At 42.8% G+C, this 27,266-nt stretch overlaps 1 protein-coding gene across 2 annotated transcripts in view; it reads left to right on the forward strand.

The window, feature by feature from the left end:
- The first annotated feature begins 11,184 nt into the window (after window positions 1-11,184).
- Window positions 11,185-27,266, forward strand: part of LOC126074019 (zinc finger protein 699-like) — a 33,860-nt gene continuing 17,778 nt past the window's right edge. For both annotated transcript variants that reach the window (XM_049881364.1, XM_049881365.1), the window contains exons 1-2: window positions 11,185-11,502; window positions 13,354-13,591. Coding sequence is in view for 1 of the 2 variants with exons in the window: in XM_049881365.1 (XP_049737322.1) it covers window positions 13,589-13,591 (3 nt within the window). In the remaining variant the exon portion in view is untranslated. The remainder of the gene's footprint in view (window positions 11,503-13,353; window positions 13,592-27,266) is intronic.

Genomic DNA, 27,266 nt, shown 5'->3' on the forward strand with positions numbered 1-27,266 from the left:
CCTTTACATTGGATTAGGGAGGTGACCTGAGTAAGGATGGTGTTACAATCCCACCCTAATCCTCCCAACATAAAATTACAATCACGAAATGGAAGGCAACCACACAATACTGGGAATCATGGCCTAACCAAGTTGATACACACATTTTTAGGGGGGGCATAATTCAATCCCTGACACTTCATCATATCCCCATTCTCCCCATCTCCCTGGTCCCCATTCCGATGTCCCTGGACCCCCCACCCGATATCCCTGGGTCCCTCCCCATATCTGGGTTTCCTCCCCATGTCGCTGGGCACTTCCCCATGTTCCTGAGTCCACTCCCCATATTCCAAGACCAATCACATATCCCTGTACCGCCTCTCCTTTCTGTGGACCACCTCCTCATGTCCTTGGGCCCCCTCCACGTCAATGGACCCAGTTTCCATGTCACCATGTCCCCACCCCTTGCCACTGGGCCCCTCTCCTTGTCCCTGGTTCCTCTCCCCATATTATTGGCTCCCTTCCCCATCCCTGATCCCCTCTCCATGTCCCTATGACCTGTTTCCTCATAATGTCCATGGAAGCCCTTCCCTTGTCCCATGCCCACTCCCCGTCTTGTTGGGATTAATCCTATATCTCTGGGATACTCACCATGTCTCCAGCCCCCTGCCCTTGTCTCCATTCCCCCTCCCAGTGTTCCTGGGCCCCTCCTCATGTCAGTGGGGCCCTCCCCATATTCCTGGGCCCCCTCTCTATGTCCTAGGGCTCCTCACAATGTTTCTGAGTTCACTCCCAATATTCCCGTGCCCTCTTTCCTCCTACCTGCTAGCAATCCTATGTCAGGGGAACCCCTCCACTTTGGCCCCCCCCCATGTCCCTTAGACTCCTCCCTATGCCCCTGAGTCCTCTATATCCGCATCCACCTCCCCATCTCCTTGGGAGCAATTCCATGCCCCTGGTACCCTTCCCCATATCCCCATGCCGCTTGCCCATTTTTCTGGGCCTCCACCTTTTTTGCCTGAGCACCCTCCCAGAGTCTGTGGGTCTGATCCTCTATCCCTAGGGCTCCTCCCTGTGTCTATGGTCCCCTCCCCATGTACCTGGGGCCTTGCACCATGTACCTGGGTGTTATAGATTGAATTGTGTCCCTCCAAAATATGTGTTGTAAATTCTAACCCCTATACAGAGCAGCTGCAGCAGTTTATAGACAGGGAACTGCCAGAAATTCAGGCCGGATTCAGAAGAGGATGTGGAACCAGATATATCATTGCTGATGTCTGATGGATCCTGGCCAAAAGCAGTGAATACCAGAAGGATGTTTACCTGTGTTTTATTGACTATGCAAAGGCATTCAACTGTGTGGAGCATGACCAATTATGGATAACATTGCGAAGGATGGGAATTCCAGAACACTTAATTGTGCTCATTAGGAACCTGTACTTAGATCAAGAGGCAGTTGTTTGGACGGAACAAGGGGATACTGTTGTTAGGTGCTGTCGAGTCGGTTTGGACCCGTATCAACTCTGTGCACAACAGAATGAAACCCTCCCCCGTCCTGCGCCATCCTTACAATCATTGTATGCTTAACCTTATCGTTGCAGCCCCTGTGTCAGTCCACCTCGTTGAGGGTCTTCCCCTTTTCTGCTGATCCTACATTTTTGCCAAGCATGATGTCCTTCTCCAGGGACTGATCCCTCCTGACAACATGTCCAAAGTATGTAAGACACAGTCTCACCATCCTTGCCTCTAAGGAGCATTCTGGTTGTGCTTCTTCCAAGACAGATTTGTTCGTTCTTTTGGCAGTCCACGGTATATTCAATATTCTTCTCCAGCACCACAACTCAAAGCCTTCAATTCTTCTTCGGTCTTCCTTATTCATTGTCCAGCATTCACATGCATATGATGCAATTGAAAATACCATGGCTTGTGTCAGGCACATCTGAGTCTTCAGGGTGACATCTTTGCTTTTCAACACTTTAAAGAGGTCCTTTGCAGCAGATTTACCCAATGCAACACATCGTTTGATTTCTTGACTGCTGCTTCCAGGGGTGTTGAAAGGGGCTACTGAATGGTTTAAAGTCAGGAAAGGTGTGCATCAGGGTTGTATCCTTTCATCATACCTGTTCAATCTGTATGCTAAGCAAATAATCCAAGAAGCTGGACTATGTGAAGAACAGGGCACCAGGATTGGAGGAGGACTCATTAACAAACTGCGTTATGCAGATGACATAACCTTGCTTGCTGAGAGTGGGGAAGACCTGAAGCACTTGTTACTAGTCGCTAATCTGACACAAAGTGTCCTTGTCTTTTCCCAAGTGAGAATACACACGAAAGATACACTTTATCTTCAGCAAGCTTTATTTTGTTTGAATCAAGCAATAGGAGTCAGTGGGGGTCTAAGCCTCTCCAAAAGGCTGATTTGAAAAGGGAAGCAAGGCCAAGGCTTATACGGGTTCAGTGGAGTAATGAACATTTAGTGGGCTTCTTTCAAGGGGCAGGTACTTCTCAGAATGTTGGTGCATGTTAATTAGGTTGCCTGCGCACCTGGAATCCAAGACGAAACCCGCCGATATTCAAGATGGAGTCCTCTCTGCAGCCCTTGGCATCACTTATTATGGGATATACCACAAGCACACTGATCCCTGGCACTACATAGCCATCTTCGGAGGGCTAAGGAAGGTTAAACAGTGGTCACACTTTGCTCTTCTACACATTTGGAGCCTGTAAAGGGGAAAGGGACTAGAAAAACACTAAGAAGGAGATGATAATTTACTGGTTGTTTCAACCTTATCTCATGTTCACAGGGTGTGGTTCCTGTTTACCCAACTTCTAGATGGTAATCTTTTAACACCTGTTTTGTTCCGCCAGCACAGTTAACTCTATCTGTCTCACACTAACTAATGAAGATCAAAAACCACAGCCTTCAGGATGGATTACACCTCAACATAAAACAAAAATCCTCACAACTGGCCAATAAACAACATCATGATAAATGGAGAAAAGACTGAAGTTCTCAAGGATTTCATTTTACTTGGATCCACAATCAACAGCCATGGAAGCAGCAGTCAAGAAATCAAAAGATGCATTGCATTGGGTAAATCTGCTCTTTAAAGTGTTGGAAACCAAAGATGTCACCTTGAAGACTAAGGTGCACCTGACTGAAGCCATGGTATTTTCAATTGCATCATATGCATGCGAAAGGTGGACAATGAATAAGGAAGACCGAAGAAGAACTGATGCCTTTAAATTGTGGTGTTGGCAAAGAATACTGGATAGACAATGGACTGCCATAAGAACAAACAGATCTGTCTTGGATGAAGCACAACCAGAATGCTCCTTGGAACCAAGGATGGCGAGACTGCGTCTTACATACCTTGGACATGTTGTCAGGAGGGATCAGTCCCTGGAGAAGGACGTCATGCTTGGCAAAAATGTAAGGTCAGCGGAAAAGAAGACCCTCCAGGAGGTGGATTGACACAGTGGCTGCCATAGTAGGCTGGAGCATAACAACAATTGTAAGGATGGTGCAGGACCAGGCATTGTTTTGTTCTGTTGTGCTTGGGGTCAGTAAGAGTCAGAATGGACTGGAGGGCATCTAACAACAACAACATACCTAAGATTACAATCTCAATTGGGAATGGGTTTTCTTTGTTATGCTAATGAGGCAGTATCTATGTTGGGTGTTTCTTAAACCAATCTCTTTTGGGATATAAAAGAGCAGATTAAGCAAGCAACCAAGCACAAACAGAGGGGAAGAGACAGTAACATCTGTGAAAGCCAGAAACTGTTTAAGGCAGAAATTTGTTGGAGAAAGAAAACACAAATATTTTCCACTAAAATGAGTGATAGAAAAGTGGTAAAACTGCGGAAAACTTTCGGGACCTGGAAAAACAAGGTAGTCCTGTGGAGTTCTGGCTCTCACGAGTTTCATTGTACATGGCATATGATTGCCAAAGCACCCAGGAATAGCAGCTGAAAAGAGACAAGGACTTTCGTTCCCCTAGAGTGGACAGAGAGAGCCTTCTCCTTGAGCTGGCGCCCTGAAATCAGAATTCTAGCATCCTAAACTGTGAGAAAATTTCTTTTTATTAAAGCCACCCACGTGGTATTTGTGTTATAGCAGCACTACATAACTAAGACATGCGTCATCACTCCATGGCCCTGGGTCTCCTCCCTATTTTTCTGGGTCCCTTCACCTTGTCCCCATCTCACCTCCCCATGTCCCTATGCCTCTTCTCCATTTTCCTGTATCCCCTTCTCCCATCCCTTGGCACTTTCCCCATATCCCTGGGTCCCCTCCCAGTATGTCTAAGTCCTCTCCCCATATCCCTGTGTATACTCCATGTGTCTCTGTGTCCCCTTCCTACATTCCTGGGCCCTCTGCAATTGTTACCACAATTTTGCAAGTTAGAGCTGCCTGCTGCAAATAGCCAATTCTTGAAACGGGTGAGGTGGGTAGCAAGAGCTTTATTAGATATGCCGGTATATGGAGACAGAGGGGAATGATCTCCTAAAGTTGTCTGTCTCACCAGACTACCAATCAGCTCAGGTTTTTAAGGGAAAAGGGGCCATAAGTTTTAGGGACTTGTGGAATGTGCACTGTCTTTCTTCTGTTTGGTTTCAGTGGTCATATCTCAAACATGTTGATCTTTTCCTGCCATTATCCCATCAGCTCAGGGAGTAGCTGGCGCCATCCTTGTCTTATTTGACAGGCTTAGATCAATACCACTTGTTTTCCACAGTCTTAGAGGAAACATTGGTTAACACTTAACCATTTGGGGAGCTAATATCAGGATCTTACTTGGAGGCAGGGATGGGCTAGGGGAGGGAAGGGAGAGAAAGAAGAAAGAAGGAAAAAAAAATTGGCTCAGGTACTGTTCAAGATATGGCTGAGCAGCCTGTTTCACTCTCATGTCCTCATGTCCCCTTGCCATGTCCCCATACCCCCATACCCCTGATCCATGTCCCTGGGCTTCCATCTCATATCCCCAGACTCGTCCCAGTGTCCCTGGGCCCCATCCCCATGTTCCTGGATCACCTCTCCACATCACTGTGGCTTCTTCTCATATCTCTGGGCCCCTTTGTATATCCCTGGAGCCCCTCCTTATGACCCTGGGGACACTACTGTTTCTGTGGGCATCCTCCCCATCCACCTAGGTGCCCTTCCCACGTCCCTGAACCCCTCTCCTGGTGTACTTAGCTCCCCTCTCCTTGTCTCCATGCCTCCTTCCTATACCCTTGGGCTCCCTCCCCATGTCCCTGGGTCCCCTCCTCTTTCTTGAAGCCACTCCCCATCTTCCTGAAACCAATCTCATGACCCTCGAACTCCGCATGTCCCTGGGTCTCCTCCGCATATTACTAGGGCTCACTCTCGTTTCCCTGGGCTCATCTCCCCAGGTCCCTAGGTTCTCTCCTAATGTCTCCAGACACCATTCCTAAGTCCTTGAGACACCAACCCGTCATGGGTCTTCCTTTACATGTACTGGGCCCACTCCCCATGTCCCTGTGACCCCTCCTTATGTCCCTGAACCTCCTCCAAATATCTCTGGGTCCCCTCTTTTTGGCTTCTGAATCCTCTCCCCATGTCACTGGGCCCCCTCCCAATGTCCTTTGGTCATGTCACCATATCCTCATGTCCCCAACCCATGCATGTCCCCATACTTGTCCCATGTCCATGTGTCCACTCTCATGTTCTTGGACCCCTTGCCATAGCTGGGCCCATGTCAGGGGCCACACCCTATGTTTCTAGGGCCCCTCTCTGTGACCCTGTGTATCATCTCCATGACCCTGAGTCCCTCTCCCATGTCCCTTTGTTGTTTTTTGGTGTCATCAAGTCGGTTCTGACTCATAAGGACCCTATGTACAATAGAACGGAACACTGTCTGCTCCTGCAACATCCTCAAAATTATTGTTATATTCGAGCCCATTGTTGCAGCCACTGTGTCAGTCCATCTCGTTGAGGGACTTCCTCTTTTTCCCTGACCTTCCACCTTACCAAGCATAAGGTCCTTCTCCAGGGACTGGTACCTCCTGATAACATGTCCAAAGTACATGAGATGAAGTCTTGTCATCCTTGCTTCTAAGGAGCACCCTGGCTGTACTTCTTCCAAGACAGACTTGTTTATTCTTCTAGCAGTCCATGGTATATTCTATATTGTTTGCCAACACCATAATTTAAAGGCACCAATCCTTCTCCAGTCTTCCTTATTCAATGTCCAGTATTAGTGTGCATACGAGACAGTTGAAAACATCATGGCTTGGGCCAGGTACCCCTTTGTCCTCAAAGTGACATCTTTCTTTTTCAACACTACAAAGAGATCTTTTTCAACTTGCCCAATGCAATACTTATTTTATTCTTGACTGCTGCTTCCATGGGCATTGATTGCAGATCCACATAAAATGAAATCCTTGACAACTTCAATCTTTTCTCCATCTATCAGGATGTTGCTTATTGGTCCAGTTTTGAGGATTTTTGTTTTCTTTATGTTGAGGCATAATCCATACTAAAAGCCGTAGTCTTTGATCTTCACTTTCAGCAAGCAAGGTTGTGTCATCTGCATAATGCAGTTTGTTAATGAGTCTTCCTCCACTCCTGATGCTGAGTTCTTCATATAGTCCAGCTTCTTGGATTATTTACTCAGCATACAGATTGAATAAGTATGGTGAAATTATACAACTCTGACACACACCTTTCCTGACTTTAAACCACTCAGTATCCCCTTGTTCTGTTTGAATGACTGCCTCTTATTCTATCTACAGGTTCTTCATGAGCACAATTAAGTGTTCTGGAATTTCCATTATTTGAAATGTTATCCATAATTTGTTATAATCCACACAGTCGAATGCCTTAGCATAGTCAATCAAACACGATTAAACATCTTCCTGGTATTCTCTATCAGACAGCAGCAATGATATCCCTTGTTCCAAGTCCTTTTTTGAATCCAGCTTGAATTTCTGGCAGTTCCCTGTTGATGTATTGTTGGAACAGTTTTTGAATTAGCTTCAGCAAAATTTGTATGCGATATTAATGATATTGTATAATAATTTCCGCATTCTGTTGTATCACCTTTCTTCGGAACAGGCACAAATATGGATCTCTTCCTGTTGGTTGGACATATAGCTGTTTTCTAAATATCTTGGCATAGATGAGTAAACACCTCCTGCACTGCATCCATTTGTTGAAACATCTCAATTGGTATTCCATCAATTCCTGGAGCCTTGTTTTTCGCCAGTGCTTTCAGTGCAGCTTGGACTTCTTCCTTCAGTAAGATTGGTTCTTGATCATATGCTACCTCCTGAAATGGCTGAACATCAACCAATTGTTTTTGGTACAGTGACTCTGTATTTCCTCCATCTTCTTTTGATGCGTCCTGCATGGTTGAATATTTTGCCCATAGATTCCTTCAAAATTGCAGCTAGAGGCTTGAGAAATGCCAAACAGATTATCCCCTTTTAATTTTCTAATTCCAGGTGTTTGCACTTTTCACTATAATACTTTACTTTGTCTTCTCGAGCTGCCCTTTGAAATCTTCTATTCAGCTCTTTTACTTCATCATTTCTTCTATTCGCTTTAGCTACTGAACATTCAAGAGCAAGCTTCAGAGTCTCTTCTGACATTCATTTTGGTCTTTTCTATCTTTCCTCTCTTTTTAATATCCTTTTGTTTTCTTCATGTATGATGTCCGTGATATTGTCCCACAACTTGTCTGGTCAATGGTCAGTAGCGTTCAACGCGTCAAATCTATTCTTGAGATGGTCTTCAAATTCTGGTGGGATATACTCAAGTTTGTATTTTGGCTCTCACAAACTTAATGTAATTTTCTTCAGGTTTAACTTGAACTTGTATATGAACAATTGATGGTCCTGCAGTCGGCCCCTGGCCTTGTTCTGACTGATGATATTGAGCTTTTCCATTGTCTCTTTCCACAGATGTAGTTGATTTGATTCCCGTGTTTTGCATCTGGTGAGGTCCATGTGTATAGTCACCGTTAATGTTGTTGAAAAAGATACTTGCACGGAAGAAGTTATTGGTCTTTGAAAATTCTATCATGTGATGTCTGGCATCGTTTCTGTCACCAAGGCCATGTTTTCCAACTACCAATCCTTCTTCTTTGTTTCCAACCTTTTCATTCCAATCACCAGTAATTATCAATGTATCTTGATTGTATGTTTGATCAATCTCAGACTGCTAAAGTTGGTAAAAATCTTCATTTCCCTCAATTTTGGATGTGTCTTTCAGTTAGTTGTACTGTGGTGTCTGGCATGTTGCTGTGGTGGAAGCTATGGCATCCGTATTTCAAATACTAGCAGGGTCACCTATTGTGGAGAGGTTTCAGCAGAGCTTCCAGACTAAGACAGACCAGGAAGAGGGACCTGGCAGTCTATTTCTGAAAAAACTGACCAACACAAATGGTGACTATACATATCATATGTAGTCCTCGCTAGATAGAATACACAGGAATCAAATTGACTACATTTGTGGAAAGAGAGGATGGAAAAGCTCAATATCATCAGTCAAAACAAGGCCAGGGGCGGACTGTGGAATAGACCATCAGTTGCTCATATGCAAGTTCAAGGTGAAGTTGAAAAAAATTAGAACTCCACGACAGCCAAAGTATGACCTTGAGTATATCCCACCAGAAGTTAGAAACCATCTCAAGAATAGATGACGATTGGATACTAATGACTGAAGACCAGATGAGTTGTGGAATGATGTCAAGGAAGGACATCACACATGAAGAAAGCAAGAGGTTATTGAAAAGACAGGAAAGAAAAGCAATATGGATGGCAGAAGTGACTCTTAGACTTGCTTTTGAACATAGAGTAGCTAAAGCAAAAGGAAGAAATGATGAAATAAAAGAGCTGAACAGATGATTTCAAAGGTTGGCTTGAGAAGACAAAGTATAATATTATAATGAAATGTGCAAAGACCTGTAACTATAAAACCAAAAGGGAAAAACACACTCAGCATTTCTCAAACTGCATGAACTGAGGAAAAAAATTCAAGCCTCGAGCTGCAGTATTGAAGGATTCTATGGGGAAAATATTAAATGATGCAGGAAGCATCAGAAGAAAATAGAAGGAATACACAGAGTCACTGTACCAAAAAGAAGTGAACGTTCAACCATTTCAGGAGGTAGCATATGATCAAGAACCGATGGTACTGAAGGAAGAAGTCCAAGCTGCACCGAAGTTATTGATGAAAAACAAGACTTCAGGAATTGAAGAATACCAATTGAGATGTTTCCACAAATGGATACAGCACTGGAGGTGCTCACACATCTATGCCGACAAATTTGGAAGACAGCTACCTGGCTAACTGACTGGAAGAGATCCATGTTTGTGCTCATTCCAAAGAAAGGTGATTCAACACAATGCAGAAATTATCAAACAATATCATTAATATCACACACAAGTAAAATTTTGCTGAAGATCATTCAAAAGCAGTTGCAGTAGTACATCAACAGGGTACCACCAGAAATTCAAGCAGGATTCAGAATGGATGTGGAACAAAAGATATCACTGCTGATGTCCGATGGATCTTGTCTGAAAGCAGAGAATACCAGAAAGATGTTTATCTGTGTTTTATTGACTATGCAGAGGTATTCGACTGTGTGGATCATAATAAATTATGGATAACATTTTGAAGAATGAGAATTCCAGGACACTTAATTGTGCTCATGAGGAACTGTACCCAGCAAAGAGGCAGCTGTTTGACATAACAAGGATATCTGTGTGCTGTAAAGTCAAAAAAGGTTGCATCGGGTTGTATCCTGTCACCATATTTACTCAATCTGTATGCTGAGCAAATAATCCCAGAAGCTGGAGTATATGAAGAAGAACGCAGCATCAGGATTGCAGGAAGATTCATTAACAGCCAGCGATATGCATATGACACAACCTTGCTTGCTGAAAGAGAAGAGGACTTGAAGCACTTTCTGATGAAGATCAAAAACTACAGCTTTCAGTATGGATTACACTTCAGCATAAAGAAAACAAAAATCCTCAGAACTGGACCAATAAATAACTTCATGATAAATGGAGAAAAGTTTGAAATTGTCAAGCATTTTATGGTACTTGGATCCACAATCAATGCCTATGGAAGCAGCAGTCAAGAAATCAAACATCGTATTGCATTGGGCAACTCTGCTGCAAAACATTTTCCCTGCAGAATCTTTCAATATTTCTACTCAAGTCTTTTTTCCTCAGTTCTTTTAGCTCAAGAAATGCTGAGCATGTTCTTCCCTTTTGGTTTTCTAGTTCTAGGTCTTTGCACATTTCATTAGAATACTTTGTCTTCTTGAGTTGTCCTTTGAAATCTTCTGTTCAACTCTTTTATTTCATCATTTCTTCCGTTCGCTTTAGCTACTCTACATTCAAAAGCAAGTTTCAAATATATGTCTTTTCTGACATCCATTTTAGTCCTTTCTTTTTTTTCCTGTCTTTTCAATGACCGTTTGCTTTCTTCATATATGATGTCCTTGATGTCATTACACAACTGGCCTGGTCTTCGGCCATTACTTTTCAATGTGTCAGACCTATTCTAGAGATGGTCTACATACAAAAAAAAAAAAAAATTTTTTTATATATACTTAAGGTTGTATTTTGGCTCTCCCCTTCTTACTCTAATTTTCTTCAGCTTCAACACTCAGACTTGAGGGATTCTAAAAATGGGCAAATGTTTATGAGGTTCAAACAAATTATGTCTCTAAAGAGCATGGTAAATTTTTTCAAATGTTCTAATATGCAAATAATTTTTTCTGCTCACCGAGGGTATCTGAAATCTTTGTTTAATCTCATATATGCATTTCAAAATATCTAGGCTTTTCTGTATAACCCAAAACCAAACCCATTGTTGTCCGGTCAATTCCAACTCAAAGTGACCCTATAGGACAGAGCAGAACTGTCCTCCCATAGGGTTTTCAAGGCTGTAAACCCTTACAGAAGCCGACTGCCCCATCCTTCTCCCCTGGAGCGCCTGGTGGGTTCAAACCGCAGACCTTTCGGTTAGTAGCCCAGCACTTTAACCACCACACCACCAGAGCTCCTTATTTTTCCCTGCAGAGGAAATAAAGACAATACTGGACTCATCCCAAGTCCAAGAGGAAGCCACCCAACCTCTTGGTCACTAGGTGGAGCCCTCCGGATTCTCGTACCGAGCCCCTCCCAGGCGGCACCCGGCGTCCCAGAAACCGGAAGCGGAAGCGCACGTCCATTAGTCGCTCACCTGCTACCCCGGTGCAGTGTCAGATGCAGCCCTGAACAGGAGGGCGTGCTGAGATTTAAGGGCGCTGCTCCCGCTCTCCTGCGCTGTACTGGCCTCCCCGCCCTCCCTGGGCTCCTCCAGAGCCGCGCGACTTCCTGTACAGCGCTGTGCCCAGGCCTCCAGCCACCGCCGCTGCCTTCCCGCCGCCGAGAGCCGGCCCATCCCGCCCTCGCCTCCCGGGCGGCGGCCGGTTTCTGCGAGCCAGGTTCCATCGGCCGAGTAGGTGGGCCGGACCTGTATCTCTCGTGTATTAACAGGTACAAATCCTCGCTAAACAAAAGTGTCTTTTCCAGACCAGCTCCACCTGGGAGGTTGTGAGAAATGCAGAGTCACGGGCCTCGTGGATGTCCGGGTTTGTCAGTCTGAGTCTAATTGCTCTGTTGCCACCTCCTCTAGTCCGCCGCTCACCAGGCTCCCCTTTGTTTTCTGCGCTGTATCGAGTCAGGACTTCTGTTCAGTATTGCTGGTCATACAGGCAGTAATATTATTGTGAGGAATAGATCCCCCTACTTTAAAATAGATGAAGAATTAAGAAACGTGAGTTAGAACTAGTACGCGCATTTAGGACCATAGTTATCCCAGTTTCAGAAGATCATATTTAATAAGAGCTTCATTTCGAGGGGTTTCTTTGGCTCTAAGGCAGGCATTTTCGTCATGATTTGTGTGAGGAACGCTACGGCCAACCGTCGCTGGTCTCCTGTAAAATGTGATGTGGCTGAACAAACTTCATAGAGGCGTTGAGCCATATATAGAAATCGCACACTTGGTGTTTGTCCAGTATCTTAAGGATTGGCTGAGACAGGATCTCTGGGGGACTGGATTCTGGTGATTCAGCCACAATTTCAGGGGCCAAAGAGTGGCGCTTAATGGGTTGAAGGTTTCTTGTAGCAAAACTTGGCCATACTCCCAATGTCAGAGCAGCAAATGTTGGAAATGAGGGCAAAGTGGGAGGCATGTGTAACGAAACTAATCAAAACACTGAAACAGATCTTAGAGGGTCAGCCACACTACCGTGTTAAAAAAAGTACCTTGTTCTTTGTAATAATTATTTTAAAAAGTACTCTCAAATAAATGTGAAAATGTGTTATTAGAAACAAACAAACAGAAAAACCAAAAAACAAGCAAACAAACCAACCCATTGTAGTCGAGTTGATTCCAACTCAGTGCCCCTATTGGGCAGGGTAGAACCGGCCCAAAGGGTTTCCACGGAGCGGCTGGTGGATTCCAACTGCCAGTCTTTTGGTTAGTTGCCAAGCTCCTCTTAATCACTGCACCACCAGAGCACCACGATTAGAAAGTCATGTTTTGCATACAGTAAATAACCAGGAACATAAAGCAGTAACACTAAATTGAGTAAGTTATGTGTGGCATCTGTAGTATGACTAGAGAATGTTTCTTTTTAAACCAAGTGTAATAATGTAAAGTGACGTATGTGTGTATCAAATCTATTGAATGTAAAAGCAGCAAAAGGGTATCATTTTCTATAGAACAGAAAATAGGAAAAATGTAGACACTGAAGAGTCAAGCAGTGGGTGCGTATATCATTTCAAAAATTTTAAGTGTCTAAATTTAAGTGCCCTCTTTGAAAAATTATTGCTAAGTCTAATGTCATTAGGAAACCCTGGTCGCGTAGTGGTTAAGTGCTACAGCTGCTAACCAAAAGGCGGGCAGTTCGAATCCACCAGGTGCTCCTTAGAAACCCTATGGAGCAGCTCTACTCTGTCCTGTAGGGTCCCTGTGAGTCAGAATCCACTTGGTGGGGTGGCGGGGGGGGGGGGGGCGGGGAGGACGCTAATGCCATTAGTATAATCTCTTTTTTTTTAGTATGTAGAATTATAGTTCATCTGAATTTTTGCTACAGAAGTAGGCCTGTTACTTTTTCTCCATTTTAATAACCAGTTGATGCAGATCCATTTACTTTAAATAAAGGTTAAGCAAGTGTGTGTTCTGGAAGGCTGAAGCTTGTTCTATTTTAAATGCAGATGCCCTCAAGGTAGACCACTGCCTGATCCTGGGAGGATCCCAGCCCAAGGAAGGAGCTAAGGCCGAGAACCTGTCACTTGCTCCTTGTTCAACACTGTCTTCCCCCTATTCTTCTTCCATTTCAGGTCCCAGGTGTGGCACAGGGAGAACTAGTCTGACCTAGGCACCTGGGGACCTAGGACGACCATCTTGCACATCCTCGCTGTTGCAAGTAAGGATTTCAACTGCTCTGACTGACTGTGTGGACCAAACATTATTCATCTGCCTCCAAACTACCCAGCGGCTCCCACTCCCATTCCTCTTACTGAGTTGGCTTCTTGGGCTTAGAGAGGGCTAGATTCCAGAAGCTGAAGCAAGGAAATGGTGAGTACTATGGAGTACTGGGTTACTCTTACCACAAGGGGAACAGGCTAGATATGAAATGTTGGGAGACAATTTGTGTGCTGTAGGACCCATGGCCCCTCACTGAGGTAGAAAGGTAGCAGAGGAGGCCAAGGTCTTGCTCCACTGTAACCGGACTCATCCTCTGCACATATGTGGTTTTTCGAGCTTTGGATGCCTGAGGTCACCTTCCTTATGTGACTCTCAGAGTTGGCTCCATGGGACATTAACACCCCCACCCTGGGCCTTGGTGCTCTGGGTCAAATGGCAGAATCTCCTGGCCAGAGCCTGAAGACAGAGTAGCTCTGGCTGAGGAGCCCCAGACCCTCCTGAGCCATCCTGTCCAATCACTGCAAACAGTGTTCTTGGGCTCCCGAGGCACTGGAGTCTTTTCTGTGTAGTTCTAAAACTACAGCCCTACCTCTCACAGTGTGTGATGAGGTTAAAAAAAAAAAAGGGGGGGGGGTGTTAGTAGGGGAAGGCCCTGACTGTTTATGGGGTCCTGAGGGGCTTGGTGCTTTTATGACCTCACCAAAGGAATGAGACTGGGGAGTGTGTGTTCAGCTGTGTCATGAGTGGGGTCTCCAGACCCATCTTTTTTTCCAGTGGGGAGTGCTTTTGCCTTGAGGCTTCCAGGTATGTGAGAAGCATGATCCCACAGTCTAAATCCTTGTCCTCTCACTTCCCTGTGCCTAAAACTAGTGTTGTTAGGTGCTGTTGAGTCAGTTCCAAGTAGCAGCTCCATGTACAACAGAATGACACACTGCCTGGTCCTGTGCTATCCTCACAATCATTGTTAAGCTTGAGTCCATTGTTGTAGCCACTGTGTGAATCCATCTCGTTCAAGGTTTTTGTCTTTTTTACTGACCCTGTACTTTACCAACCAGGGGCTGGTTCTTCTTGCTAACATGTCCAAAGTACTTGAGACGTAGTCTCGCCATCCTTGCTTATAAGCAGCTTTTCAGCTATACTTCTTCCAGGGCAGATTTATTCATTTTTCTGGCAGTTCATGCTGTAGTCAATATTCTTTGCCAACACTATAATTCAAAGTTATCAGTTCATCTTCCATCTGGCAGCAGTGTACTTCAGGATAGACCTTGAAATGTTCTTTTTGATGATGAATGCAATGCTCTTCTATTCAGCTTGTCATTCCTGGCATAATAGACCATATGATTATCTGGTTCAAAACGGCTAATACCGGTCCATTTCAGCTCACTAATGCCTAGGATACTGATGTTTATGAGTTCCATTTCATTTTTGAAAACTTCCAGTTTTCCTAGATTCATACTTCATACATTCCATGTTCCGATTATTAATGGGTGTTTTGCAGCGGTTCTCATTTTGAGTCGTGCCACATCAGCAAATGAAGGTCCCAAAAGCTTGACTCCATCCATGTCATTAAGGTCGCCTATTTTGAGGAGGCAGCCCTTCCCCAGTCATATTTTGAGTGCCTTATAGCCTGAGAGGCTAGTTTTCTGGCAGTATATCAGGTAGTGTTCTGCTGCTATTCGTAAGCTTTTCATTGGCTAATTTCTTTTTTAGAAAGTAGACCACCAGGTTCTTCCTGGTTTGTCTTAGTCTGGATGCTTAGCTGAAACCTGTCCACCATTTGTGACCCTACTGATATTTGAATATCAGTGGCATAGCTTCCAACATCACAGCAACACACAGGCCATCACAGTACAACAGACTCACAGATGTGTAAGGATGTGCGGTGGAGTAGGATGTATATTGTGCTGTTGCTGGGTGAAGTGTTCTATATATGTCTGTTGAGTCTGGTTGGTTTATAGTGTCATTCAGGTTCTCTTTATCCTTGTTCTTTCTAGATGTTCTGTCCAGTATTGAAAGTGGTGTATTGAAGTCTCCAACTATTATCAATTTCTCTCTTCAGTTCTATCTGTATTTGCTTACATATTTTTGTGCTCTGATGTTGGGTACATATATATTTTTGATTGTTAAATCTTCTTGGTTAACTGACCCTTTTATCGCTATATAATGTCCATCTTTATCTCTTCTAAAAGATTTTCTCTTAAAGTCTACTTTGTCTGATATTAAGATTGCCACCCCAGCTCTCTTTTGGTTATTATCTGCATGAAATTCTTTTTTTCTATCCTTTCACTTTCAACTTACTTGTGTTCTTAGGTCTAGGGAGCGTCTGTTTTAAACAGCATATAGTTGGATCATGTTTTTTTAATCCATTCTGCCACTCTCTGCCTTTGACTGGAGTATTCAGCTCATTTACATTCAGCGTAATTACCGATAAGAAGTGATTTAGCTTTACCATTTGTTATTTTTTGAGTGTCTTAAACCTTCTCTTTGTCCTTCACTACTGCTTACTTTTGTGTTTTGTGGGTTTATTGTAGTGAGCCATTTGGGTTCCCTTCTCCTTTCCTTTCGTGCATGTTTTTTAGATATTAGTGGTTACCATGAATATTACATTTAACAGCTTGTATTTATAACATTCTGGTATAAGTTGGTCGCTATGAGTTTGAATCAACTCCATGGCAGCGGGCAGGGCAGTGTAAGTTGGTGTCACCTTAACTTCAGTAACATACAAGAAGTTATATATCTATACCATTCCTCTTCCCCCTTGCTGTAGTTATCACTAATTATGTCTTCATATTTCATGTGCCCTTAACATAATTTATACTTGCTTTTCATATATTGGTTATTAAGAAACATGGAGAACATCACAATTAGAATTGTCAAGCACAGATACCTTACTACTAACCCTTACACTTGTTCAAACATTTCCTTTATTAGGGATCTATCTTAGTTATCTAGTACTGCTATAAAAGAAATACCACAGGCAGATTTCTTAACAAAGAGAAATTTATTCTCTCACTGTCAAGTAGGGTACAAGTCCAAATTCAGGGCGTCAGCTCCAGGGGAAGCCTTACTCTCTCTGCTGGCTCTGGAGGAAGGTCCCTGTCATCAATATTCCCTTGGTCTAGGAGCGTCTGTGCTCAGGAACCCCAGTTTTAAAGGATGCACTCTGCTCCCGGTGCTTGCTTCTCTCTTTTATATCGCAAAAGAGATTGGCTTAAGACACAATGTAATCTTGAGAATTGAATCCTGCCTCATTAACATAACTGCCACAAATCTCATTTCATTAACATCATAGAGATAGGATTTACAATGCAAAGGAAAATCCCATCAGATGACAAAGTGGTTGACAATCACACCGTATTGGGAATCATGGCCTAGCTAAATTGATACACATATTTGTCAGGGGCACAGTGCAATCCATGACAGGATCTTTTTTTTTTTTTTTGTATACCTTTGCATTATTTTCTAGTGTCTTTTCCCTTCCATCTACAGCATTCCCCTTGGTATTTTTTGTAGGGCCAGTCTGGTGGATAGGAACACTCAAAGATTCTGTTTATCTGGGGATATTTTAATTTTACTGTCATTCTTGAGGTATAGTTTTGCTGGATATAGTGTTCTTGTTTGACAGTTTTTTTTTTTTTCTTTCAGTACTTTAAAAATGTCATTCCATTGCTTCTGGCTGCCATTGTTTCTGAAGAGACATCGTCTCAGTCTTATTGAGTATTCCTTGTATGTGACTGTTTGCTTCTCTCTCACTGTTTTCAGGATTCTCTGTTTAATTTTTAAGAGCCTATGATGTGTCTTGGTGTAGATCTTTTTGGGTTTATCCTGCTTGGGGTTCTTTGAGCTTCTTGGATTTATAGATGCATGTTTCTTGGTGTAGATCTCTTTGGGTTTATCCTGCTTGGGGTTTTTTGAGCTTCTTGGATTTGTAGATGCATGTTCTTCATTAGGCTGGGGAAATTTTCTGTCATTTCTTTAAACATTCTTTCTGTCTCTCTCTTCCATCTCCTTCTGGAATTCCTGTAATTCATATGTTAGGTTTCTTGTTGTTGCTATGAGTCGGAATCGACTCAATGGCATGGGGCTGGTTGTACCATAATTCTATTAAACAGCTCAGCCTTCTTGAGTCTCTGTTCTTATTGCTCTTCAGCCTCTGTAATTTAAATGATCCTATCCTCTAATTTGCTGATTTTTCTTCTGCCTGATTAAATGTGCTGGTAAGTTTTCTGTTGTGTTTGTAATTTCATTTATTGTCCCTTTCAGTTGCAGTATCTCTTTTTTAGATCCTCATTTTGTTCTTGCATTCTTTTCTTTATTTCTTTTAGCTTTTTGTCTGTTTTCCTTTTGGTTTTTAATTATGTTTGACATTGTTTTATTATAGTCTTCCTTTTTTTTCATTTTTTGGTTATCCCTAGATGTTCTTTTCATTCCCTTTGTCATGTTCATTTGGATGGGTCATTTTTTTCTCTGTTCTTCATGTGTCTTGTGATTTTTTTTGTTGGGTCTTTGGAACGTTTGAGGGTGTTATCTCTCTCAGTTCAGTTATCCCCAGTATTTGGTGATTTTACCTGCACTACTTTCTGCATAAAACTTAGGTGGGCAGAGCCTTCAGCCTTGGCTTACTGTTTTCTCTCCACCCCTGTGATAGCTCCTTTTCCATCCCTGGTTTAATTAGGATTCAAAAGTTTCAGATCTCAATTTTCAGTCTCTCCCAAACACACTAGAAAACACTCTGTGTTCAGTCTTCCCACCAGCTGGCACTGCCACTCAGGCGAGATGCTGTGTAGTAATCAATCTGTCCACCATGAGGCACATCTTTTGTCTGATTATTACTCCCTTCACTTCTCTGTTTCTGTGACGACGTTTTTAGTCAGAGAACCCACACGCAGTAACTTCCCTTTCGGGCTGGGGTCTTGCCCTCCTATTTTGCCTGATGTTTCCCTGCTCTTTGTGGGTTACTTTTATCTGAGCTGCCTTTGAGGGGAAGCACAAGCAGACTTTCCTCTGTTTCAAGAGGAAGAGGATCTGGCACTCTCCAGAAGAACCTCCAAGAGATGTATCTTGTTGGTTTCAGAGCCCCAGTGGCCGTGTGGTGGTTGGGGGGCATTCTTCTCTCAGGTGACCGTACTCCTGGCTCCACTTTAAGGGACCTTTTTGTGTAGGAGTTTCTATCAGTTCAGCAGCTGACAGTTACTGGATAGGGGAGGGATTGTCACACTCTGAATGGACTCCTAGGGAGGTCTGCCTTGTTGCTGTCAGAGTCCGCCCCATAGTATGTTGGCTGTGGGTGTAGCCTTCACTCAAGATGCCTGCTTCCTAGCATGCAGCAGTCTTAGTCAGCAGTCCTCAGTGTTGACTGGCAGGGGAAGTAGACAGATCCAGGTTCATTCCCAGGGAAGGCTGTCCTATTGGTTTCAGAGGCCTGAGCTATGGGGTGCACAGAGAGGCAGGTAGAGTACTGACTGTGGTAGCACACTGCACTCCAGAGGCCTTCTGTAGCAATTTGCAACACCCTGGCAACCAACGGTTACCAGGTGGGGATAGGGGTGTTACATTTTGGGCAGATTCCCATGGAGGCCTGCATTATTGCTGTCAGTACCCCTTTCCCCCAGTATATTGTTGGCTGTGAATGGCAGCTTCCACTTGAGATGCCTGCTTGCTAGCACACAGCAGTCTCAGACAGCAGTCCTCAGCACCAATTGGAAGTGGGGCCAGACTAACCCAAACTGACCCCTAGGGAGGTTTGTCTTGTTGGTTTCAGAGACCTGAGCTATGGGGTGCCTAGTGAGGCAGGTAGCAGACTCCACTCTAGGGGTTTTCTGTAGCAGTTCATTTCAGGCTTGCAGATAACAATGTCTAGGTGGGAGGGGTCGTCATGCTCTTAACAGACCCCCAGGAAGATCTTGTTGCTATCAGAGCACCCCTGTAGTATGGTGACTGTGGGTGTAGCCTGCACTTAAGATGCATGCTTGCTAGTACACAGGAGCCTCAATCAGCAGTCCTCAGTGGCGACCAGAAGCGGGAGCAAGCAGATCTAGCTGACTCCCCAGGAGGTCTGTCCTATTGGTTTCAAAGGCCTGAGCCATGGGGTGCTCAGGGAGCAGGTAGAATGTTGAGTGTGAGAGCAGGTGCCACTTCAGGAGGACTTCTGTAGCAGTTCACAGTAGGCTTGCAGCCAACAGTGTCCAGGTGGGGGAGTTGCTGGCATACTCCATATGGACCCCTGGGAAGATATGCCTTATTGATTTTAGAGCAGAAGCTGTCTCTTTGTATGAGCAGGGGTTGTGATGGCTAGGGAAACAGGCTCTTTTTCTGGGGCCACTTCCCCCATATCATAGCTACCTGTGCAGCTGGGGGGAGGGGCAGGGAATGGTAGAAGTGGTTTTTCCTACATACGTATGCAACTCATTGCTGATTCCTTGATTCTTACCTGTCCACCATTCCCATTGCTTTCCTCTGCTCCCCGATTCAGACTCTGTCAAAGCCGAGGGCTGTTTTCTTGTATTTCTTGTCGTGTTTGTGGGGGAGGGTCAGAATGATGGTCTGTTTACACCACCATCTTCCTAGAGTTTCTCCTTTCACAGGTTTTTGTAGATGTTCTTCATCAAGTTGAGGGCATTAATTTATTTTCCTCCTTTGTTCAGAATATTTATTATGAATTCGATTTTGTCATATTTTTCTATTTATGTTCTGTTCTATTGACTTCTATTTGTAGAATTTTTCTTCTTTAGGCTGTTGATGTGATAGATTACATTGATTTTCTGAGGCTGAACCAGCCTTGCATACCTGGAATAAATCTTGTGGTACTTTGCTGGATTTGATTTCCTAATATTTAGTTGATGGATTTTCTGTCTGTGTTCATGAGAGAGATTGGTTTGTAGTTTTCTTTTAATTTCTAAGTTTGATTTTAGTATTTGAGTGATACTGGCCTCTTAAAATTAGTTTGGATGTATTCCCTCTGTTCCTGTTTTCTGGAAGAGAGAGTAAACAATTGGTATACTTTGTCAATTAAATATTTGGTAGAATTCATCAGTGGAGCCATTTGAGCCTGGAGATTTCTGCTTTGGGAGGTTTTTTACTTATTCGTTTAAATTTTTTTTTTAACAGTTTTAGAGCTGTTTGGATTATCCACTTTTCCTAGTTTATGTTTTGGTACGTAGTGTTTTCCACGGAATTGGTTCATCTCATCCAGTTTTAAAGTTTGTGGGCATAGAGTTGTTCATAAGAATCCTTTATTATCCTTTTAAGGTCTGTAGGATTAGGGTAAATGGCCCCTCTTTCACTTCTGATATTAGTAATTTGTGTCTTCACTCTTTTTCTCTGAGTTGGCGTAACTAGAGAGGTTTATCAGTTTTACTGATCTTTTCAAAGAACCAGCTTTTGATTTTGACTCTGTTGATTTTCTGTTTTCATTTTTATTGATTTGTTCTCTAATTTTTATTATTTCTTTTCTTCTGCTTACTTTGGACTCAGTTTGGTCTTCTTTTTCTATTTTCCTATGATGGAAGCTTAGGTTATTGGTATTAGATCTTTCTTATTTTCTAATATGTGCATTCAATGCTGTAAATTTCCATCTGACCACTGCTTTCACTGCATCCCACAAATTTTGATTAGTTGTATATTTATTTTCACTTTGCTAATGTATCTTTTAATTTCTCTTGAGACTTTTTTGTCCCAAGTATTATTTAGAAGTGTGTTGTTATTTTGGGATTTTCCATTTATCTTTCTCTTATCGATTTATAGTTTAACTCTTTTGTGGTCTGAGCACATACTTTTTGTGATTTCTAATCCTTTAAATTTGGTAATTTGTGTCTGGTGGCCCAGAATGTAGTCTCTCTCAGTGAATGTTCCCAGTGAGCTTGGGAAGAATGTGTATTGTGTTGTTTCTTGATAACATATAAATGTCAATTATATCCACTTGATTGGTGGTGTTGTTAGTTCAGATATGTTCTTGTCGATTTTTTGCCTGCTGGATCTGTTAATTACTGATACAGGGTTACTGAAGTCTCCATTTATAATAGTGGATTTGTTTGTCTTTGTGGTTTGATTAGATTTTGTCTCATGTATTTTGGTGCTCTGTTAGGCACATATGCATTACGAGTTGTTATCACTTTGAAGATTTGACCCTTTTTGGTAGTGTACTGTTTAAGCACTTGGTTGCTGATCAGAAGGTTGGCTGTTCAAACCAAGCCAGTGACTGTGGGAGAAAGACATGGCAATCTGCTTTTATAAAGATTGCAGCCAAGAAAACCCAATGGGGCTGTTCTACTCTGTCACGTGGAGTCACTAGGAGTCAGAATTGAATTGAAGACACCTAACAACAACAACATATAGTGCCCCTCTTTATCGCTTATCTTACTCTTTGTTGTGAAAACAGCTGTATGAAATTAATGTAGCTACTCCATCTTTCGAGTTTATTTTACTTTTAACGTGTCTGTGTCTTTATATTTAAAGTGACTTTCTTGTGTGCGATATAGTCTCTGTGTATAATTGGTGTATTTAGACAACTGATATTTAAAGTGACTATTGATAGTTTTGGTTGAATCACCTTTCTTTGGAATAGGCGTAAATTTGGAGCTCTTCCAGGCAGTTGGCCAGGTAGCTGTCTTCCAAATTTCTTGGCATAGATGAGTGAGTGCTTCCAGCACTGTATCTGGCTGTTGAAACATTTCAGTCATTTCACATAAGTAAAATTTTGCTGAAGATCATTCAGAAACGGTTGCAGCAATACATCTACAAGGAACTGCCAGAAATTCAAGCAGGATTCAGGATAGGATGTAGAACCAGGGATGTCATTGCTGATGTCAGATGGATTTTGGCTGAAAGCAGAGAATAAGGAAGACCCTCAACAAGATGGATTGACACAGTAGCTGCAACAGTGGGCTCAAGCATAATGATTGTGAAATGGTGCAGGACTGGGCAGTGTTTGATTTTGTTGTACATGGGGTCACTATGAGTCAGAACCTTACAACCACAACATTTATAGAGTTGGATTAGTATTTACCATGCTTGTTATTGTTTTCTCTTCATTGTCCTTGTTCTTTGTTTTCTTTTTGTCTTTCACCCTTTTTTTTGCCTCCTTTGGTTTTGTTGTTGTTAGTTGTTAGGTGCCGTTGAGTAGGTTCTGATTCATAGCGACCCTATGCGCAACAGAACGAAACACTGCCCAGTCCTGCACCATCCTCACAATCGTTATGTTGAGCTCATTGTTGCAGCCACTGTGACAGTCCGCCTTATTGAGGGTCTTCTTCTTTTCTGCTGACCCTGTACTTTGCAAAGCATTATGTCCCTCTCCAGGGACTGATCCCTCCTGACGACATGTCCGAAGTATATAAGACACAGTGTCCCCATCCTTGCTTCTAAGGAGCATTCTGGCCATACTTATTCGAAGACAGATTTATTCATTCTTTTGGCAGTCCATGATATATTCAATATTCTTCCCCGGCACCACAATTCCAAGGCGTCAATTCTTCTTTGGTGTTCCTTATTCATTGTCCAGCTTTCACATGCATATGATGCGATTGAAAATACCATGGCTTGGGTCAGGCGCACCTTAGTCTTCAGGGTGACATCTTTGCTCTTCACCACTTTAAAGAGGTCCTTTGCAGCAGATTTGCCCAATGCAATGCATCTTTTGATTTCTTGACTGCTGCTTCCATGGCTGTTGATTGTGGATCCAAGTAAAATGAAATCCTTGAGAACTTCAGTCTTTTCTCCGTTTATCATGATGTTGCTCATTGATCATGATGTTGCTCATTGATCCAGTTGTGAAGATTTTTGTTTTCTTTATGTTGAGGTGCAATCCATACTGAAGGCTGTGGTCTGCGATCTTCATCAGCAAGTGCTTCAAGTCTTCACTTTCAGCAATCAAGGTTGTGTCATCTGCATACTGCAAGTTGTTAATGAGTCTTCCTCCAATCCTGATGTCCCATTCTTTTTCATATAGTCCAGCTTCTCAGATTATTTGCTCAGCATACAGATTGAATAAATATGGTGAAAGGATACGACCCTGATACACACCTTTCCTGACTTTAAACCACTCCGTTTCCACTTTTTCTGTCCAAACAACTGCCTCTTGATCTATGTAAAGGTTCCTCATGAGCACCATTAAGTGTTCTGGAATTCCCATTCTTCACAATGTTATCCATAATTTGTTGTGATCTACACAGTCGAATGCCTTTGCATAGTCAATAAAACACAGGTAAACATCCTTGTGATATTCTTTGCTTTCAGCCAGGATCCATCTGACATCAGCAATGGTATCCCTGGTTCCACGTCCTCTTCTGAAACGAGCCTGAATTTCTGGTAGTTCCCTGTGTATGTACTGCTGCCGCCGTTTTTGAATGATCTTCAGCAAAATTTTGCTTACATGTGATATTAATGATACTGTTCTATAATCTCCACATTTGGTTGGATCACTTTTCTTGGGAATAGGCATAAATATGGATTTCTTCCAATCAGTTGGCCAGGATGCTGTCTTCCATATTTCTTGGCATAGACGAGTGAGCACCTCCAGCATTGCACCTGTTTGTTGAAACATCTCAATTGATATTCTGTCAATTCCTGGAGCCTTGTTTTTCGCCAGTGACTTCAGTGCACCTTGGAGCTCTTCCTTCAGCACTATCGGTTCTTGATCACATGCCACCTCTTGAAATGGTTGAATATCGACTAATTCTTGTTGGTATACTGACTCTGTGTATTCCTTTTATCTTCTTTTGATACTTCCTGTGTAATTTAATATTTTCCCCATGGAATCCTTCACTATTGCAACTCGAGGCTTGAATTTTTTCTTCAGTTCTTTCAGCTCGAGAAACTCCAAGCATGTTCTTTTTTGGTTTTCTAGCTCCAGCTCTTTGCACATGTCATTATAATACTTTGTCTTCTTGAGCCGCTCTTTGAAATTTTCTGTTCAGTTCCTCTGCTATCCGTGAGGTTTTCACTGGCTAATTCTTTTCAGAAATTGACTGCTGGGCCCTTCTTCCTACTCTGTCTTAGTCTGGAAGCTTATCTGAAACCTGTCCTCCATGGGTGACCCTGCTGGCATCTGAATACCAGTGGCATAGCTTCCAGCATCGCAGCAATACCCAAACCCCCACGGTACGACAAGCTGGCAGACAGGAGGGGCCCCTTAGGTTTTAGCTGAACTTTATATTTGGTCCGATATGCTACGTTTTCAGTGTATCAATTTTATGTCTGTTTTTACTTTCTTAGTGATTGCCCTAACCGGTGCCATGGAGTTGATTTCACTTAATGGTTACGCCATGTGCTTCAGACTTGGAATGCAGGAACTGCACTCCATATGGTTTACTTGACTGTGATGTTACAGAAGTAGGTCACTGGGCTTCCCTTCAACAGCACTGCTAGGTGGATTCAAATGGACAGCCTTTCAGTTAGCGGCCAAGCACATAACTGGTTACACCATCCAAGGTCCTAGTGGTTGCCCTAGAGGTTGCAATATATATTTACAACTAATTCCAATTCATTTTGAAGTAACAACAGCTATTGCAAGTACTTTATAACTGTACTTTTGGAAACCCTGGTGGTATAGTGGTTAAGAGCTATGGCTGCTAACCAAAAGGTTGGCAGTTCTAATCCACCAGGCACTCCTTAGAAACCCTATGGGTCAGTTCTTCTCTGTCCCGTAGGGTCACTATGAGTCGGAATTGACTCGATGGCCACAGGTTTTTTGGTTTTATAACTGCAGTCAGTTTCTCCCTCTGTCCCTAAGAGTATTACTGTCATTCATTTCACTTATCCATAAATTGTTATCTTGGAGTACATTGTTGCTATTATTTTGAAGAAATTATTAAATGTTAGATCAATTAAGATAGAGGTGAAAGATTTTCATGTTACCTTCAATTATTCATTCTCTAATGCACATCCTTTCCTTATGCAGATCTAAGTTTTTTGATCCATATCATTTCCCTCCTCTCTGAAAAACTTACTTTAACGGTTCTTGCAAGGGAGGGCTGCTGGCAGTAAATTCTGTCAGTTTTTGTTTATCTCGAAACAATGTTCCTCCTTCACTCAAAAAGATTTCTTTGTTGTGGTGAAAAATATATAACAAAACATTTGCAGATTAAGCAATTTTTACAGGTATATTTTGGTGACATTAATTACACTCATCATGCTGTGCAACAGTTACCACTATCTTTTTCTAAGTTATTTCACCACCGTTAATAGAAGCTCCATGCCTCCGGTACCAATCCTCACAATCCTTGCCCTGTTGGAGCCCAGTGTTGCAGCCAACGTGTTAGCCCATCTCGTTGAGGGTCTTCCTCTTTTTTGCTGACCCTTTACTTTACCAAGCACAGTGTCCTTCTCCAGGGAGTGATCTCTGCTGATAACGTGTCCAGAGTATGTGAGCCAAAGTCTCACCATCCTTGCTTTTAAGGAGCGTTCTGGCTGTACTTGTTCCAAGACAGATGTATTTTTTTTTTTTTTTAATTGCACTTTAGATGCAGGTTTACAGAGCAAACTGAGTTTCTCATTAAACAATTAATACACATATTGTGACACTGGTTGCCAACCTCATGACACGTCAACACTCTCCCCTTCTTGACCTTGGGTTTCCCATTACCAGCTTTCCTGTCCCCTCTTGCCTTCTCATTCTTGCCCCTGAGCTGGTGTACCCATTCAGCTCGTCTAATCTTTGGCTGAAGGGTTGAACCTCAGGAGTGACTTCATTACTGAGCTGTAAAGGTGTCCGGGGGCCATACCCTTGACGTTTCTCCAGTCTCTGTCAGACCAGTAAGTCTGGTCTTTTTTTGTGTGTGTGTGTGAGTTAGAATTTTGTTCTAAGATGTGTTCATTCTTCTGGCATTACATGGTATATTCAGTGTTCTTCGCCAACACCATTAATTCAAAGGCATGAATAATTCTTCAGTCTTCCTTATTCATTGTGTAGCTTTCGCATGCATATGAGGCGATTGAAAATACCATGGCTTGGATCAGGGGCACCTTAGTCCTTAAAGTGACATGTTTGCTTTTGAACACTTTAAAGACTTGTTTTGCAGCACATTTGCCCAATGCAATACATCATTTGATTTCTTTCTTTTTTTTTTATTGTGCTTTAGATGAAGGTTTATAGAGCAAATTAGTTTCTCATTAAACAATCAACACTCATACTGTTTTGTGACATTAGTTGCCAACCGCACGACTTGTCAGTACTCTCACCTTCTCGACCTTGGGTTCCCCATTTCCATTCGTTCAGATTTCCAGTCCCTCCTTACCCTTTTGTCCATGCCCCTGGGCTGGTGTGCCCATTTAGTCTCATATACATGGTCGAAGTATGTGTATTATTGTTTGTTTTATGGACCTGTCTAATCTTTTGACTGAAGGGTGAACCTCAGAAGTGACTTCAATACTGAGTTAAAAAGGTATCCAGGGGCCATACTCTCGGGGTTTCTCCAGCCTCTGTCAGACGAGTAAGTCTGGTCTTTTTTGTGAGTGTTTGAATTTTGTTCTACATTTTTCTCCAGCTCTGTCTGGGAACCCTCTATTGTGATCCCTGTCAGAGCAGTCGGTGGTGGTAGCTGGGCACCATCTAGTTGTGCTGAACTTAGTCTGGTGGAGGCTGTGGTAGTTGTGCTCCATAGGTCTGTCATTTGATTTCTTGACTGCTGCTTCCATTGGTGTTGATTGTGGCTGTAAGTAAAATGAAACCTAATCAGACAGTGCTCCACTGCTATTCATAAGGTTTTCAAGGCCAGTTTTTTTAGAAGTAGATCGCCAGTCCTTCATCCTAGCCTTCTTAGTCTGGAAGCTCTGTTGAAACCTGACCCCCATGGGTGACCCTGTTGGTATTTGAAATACTGGTGGCATA

Source organism: Elephas maximus, chromosome 3 (assembly GCF_024166365.1).
Source record: "Elephas maximus indicus isolate mEleMax1 chromosome 3, mEleMax1 primary haplotype, whole genome shotgun sequence".
In the NCBI taxonomy this organism is placed as follows: domain Eukaryota; kingdom Metazoa; phylum Chordata; class Mammalia; order Proboscidea; family Elephantidae; genus Elephas; species Elephas maximus.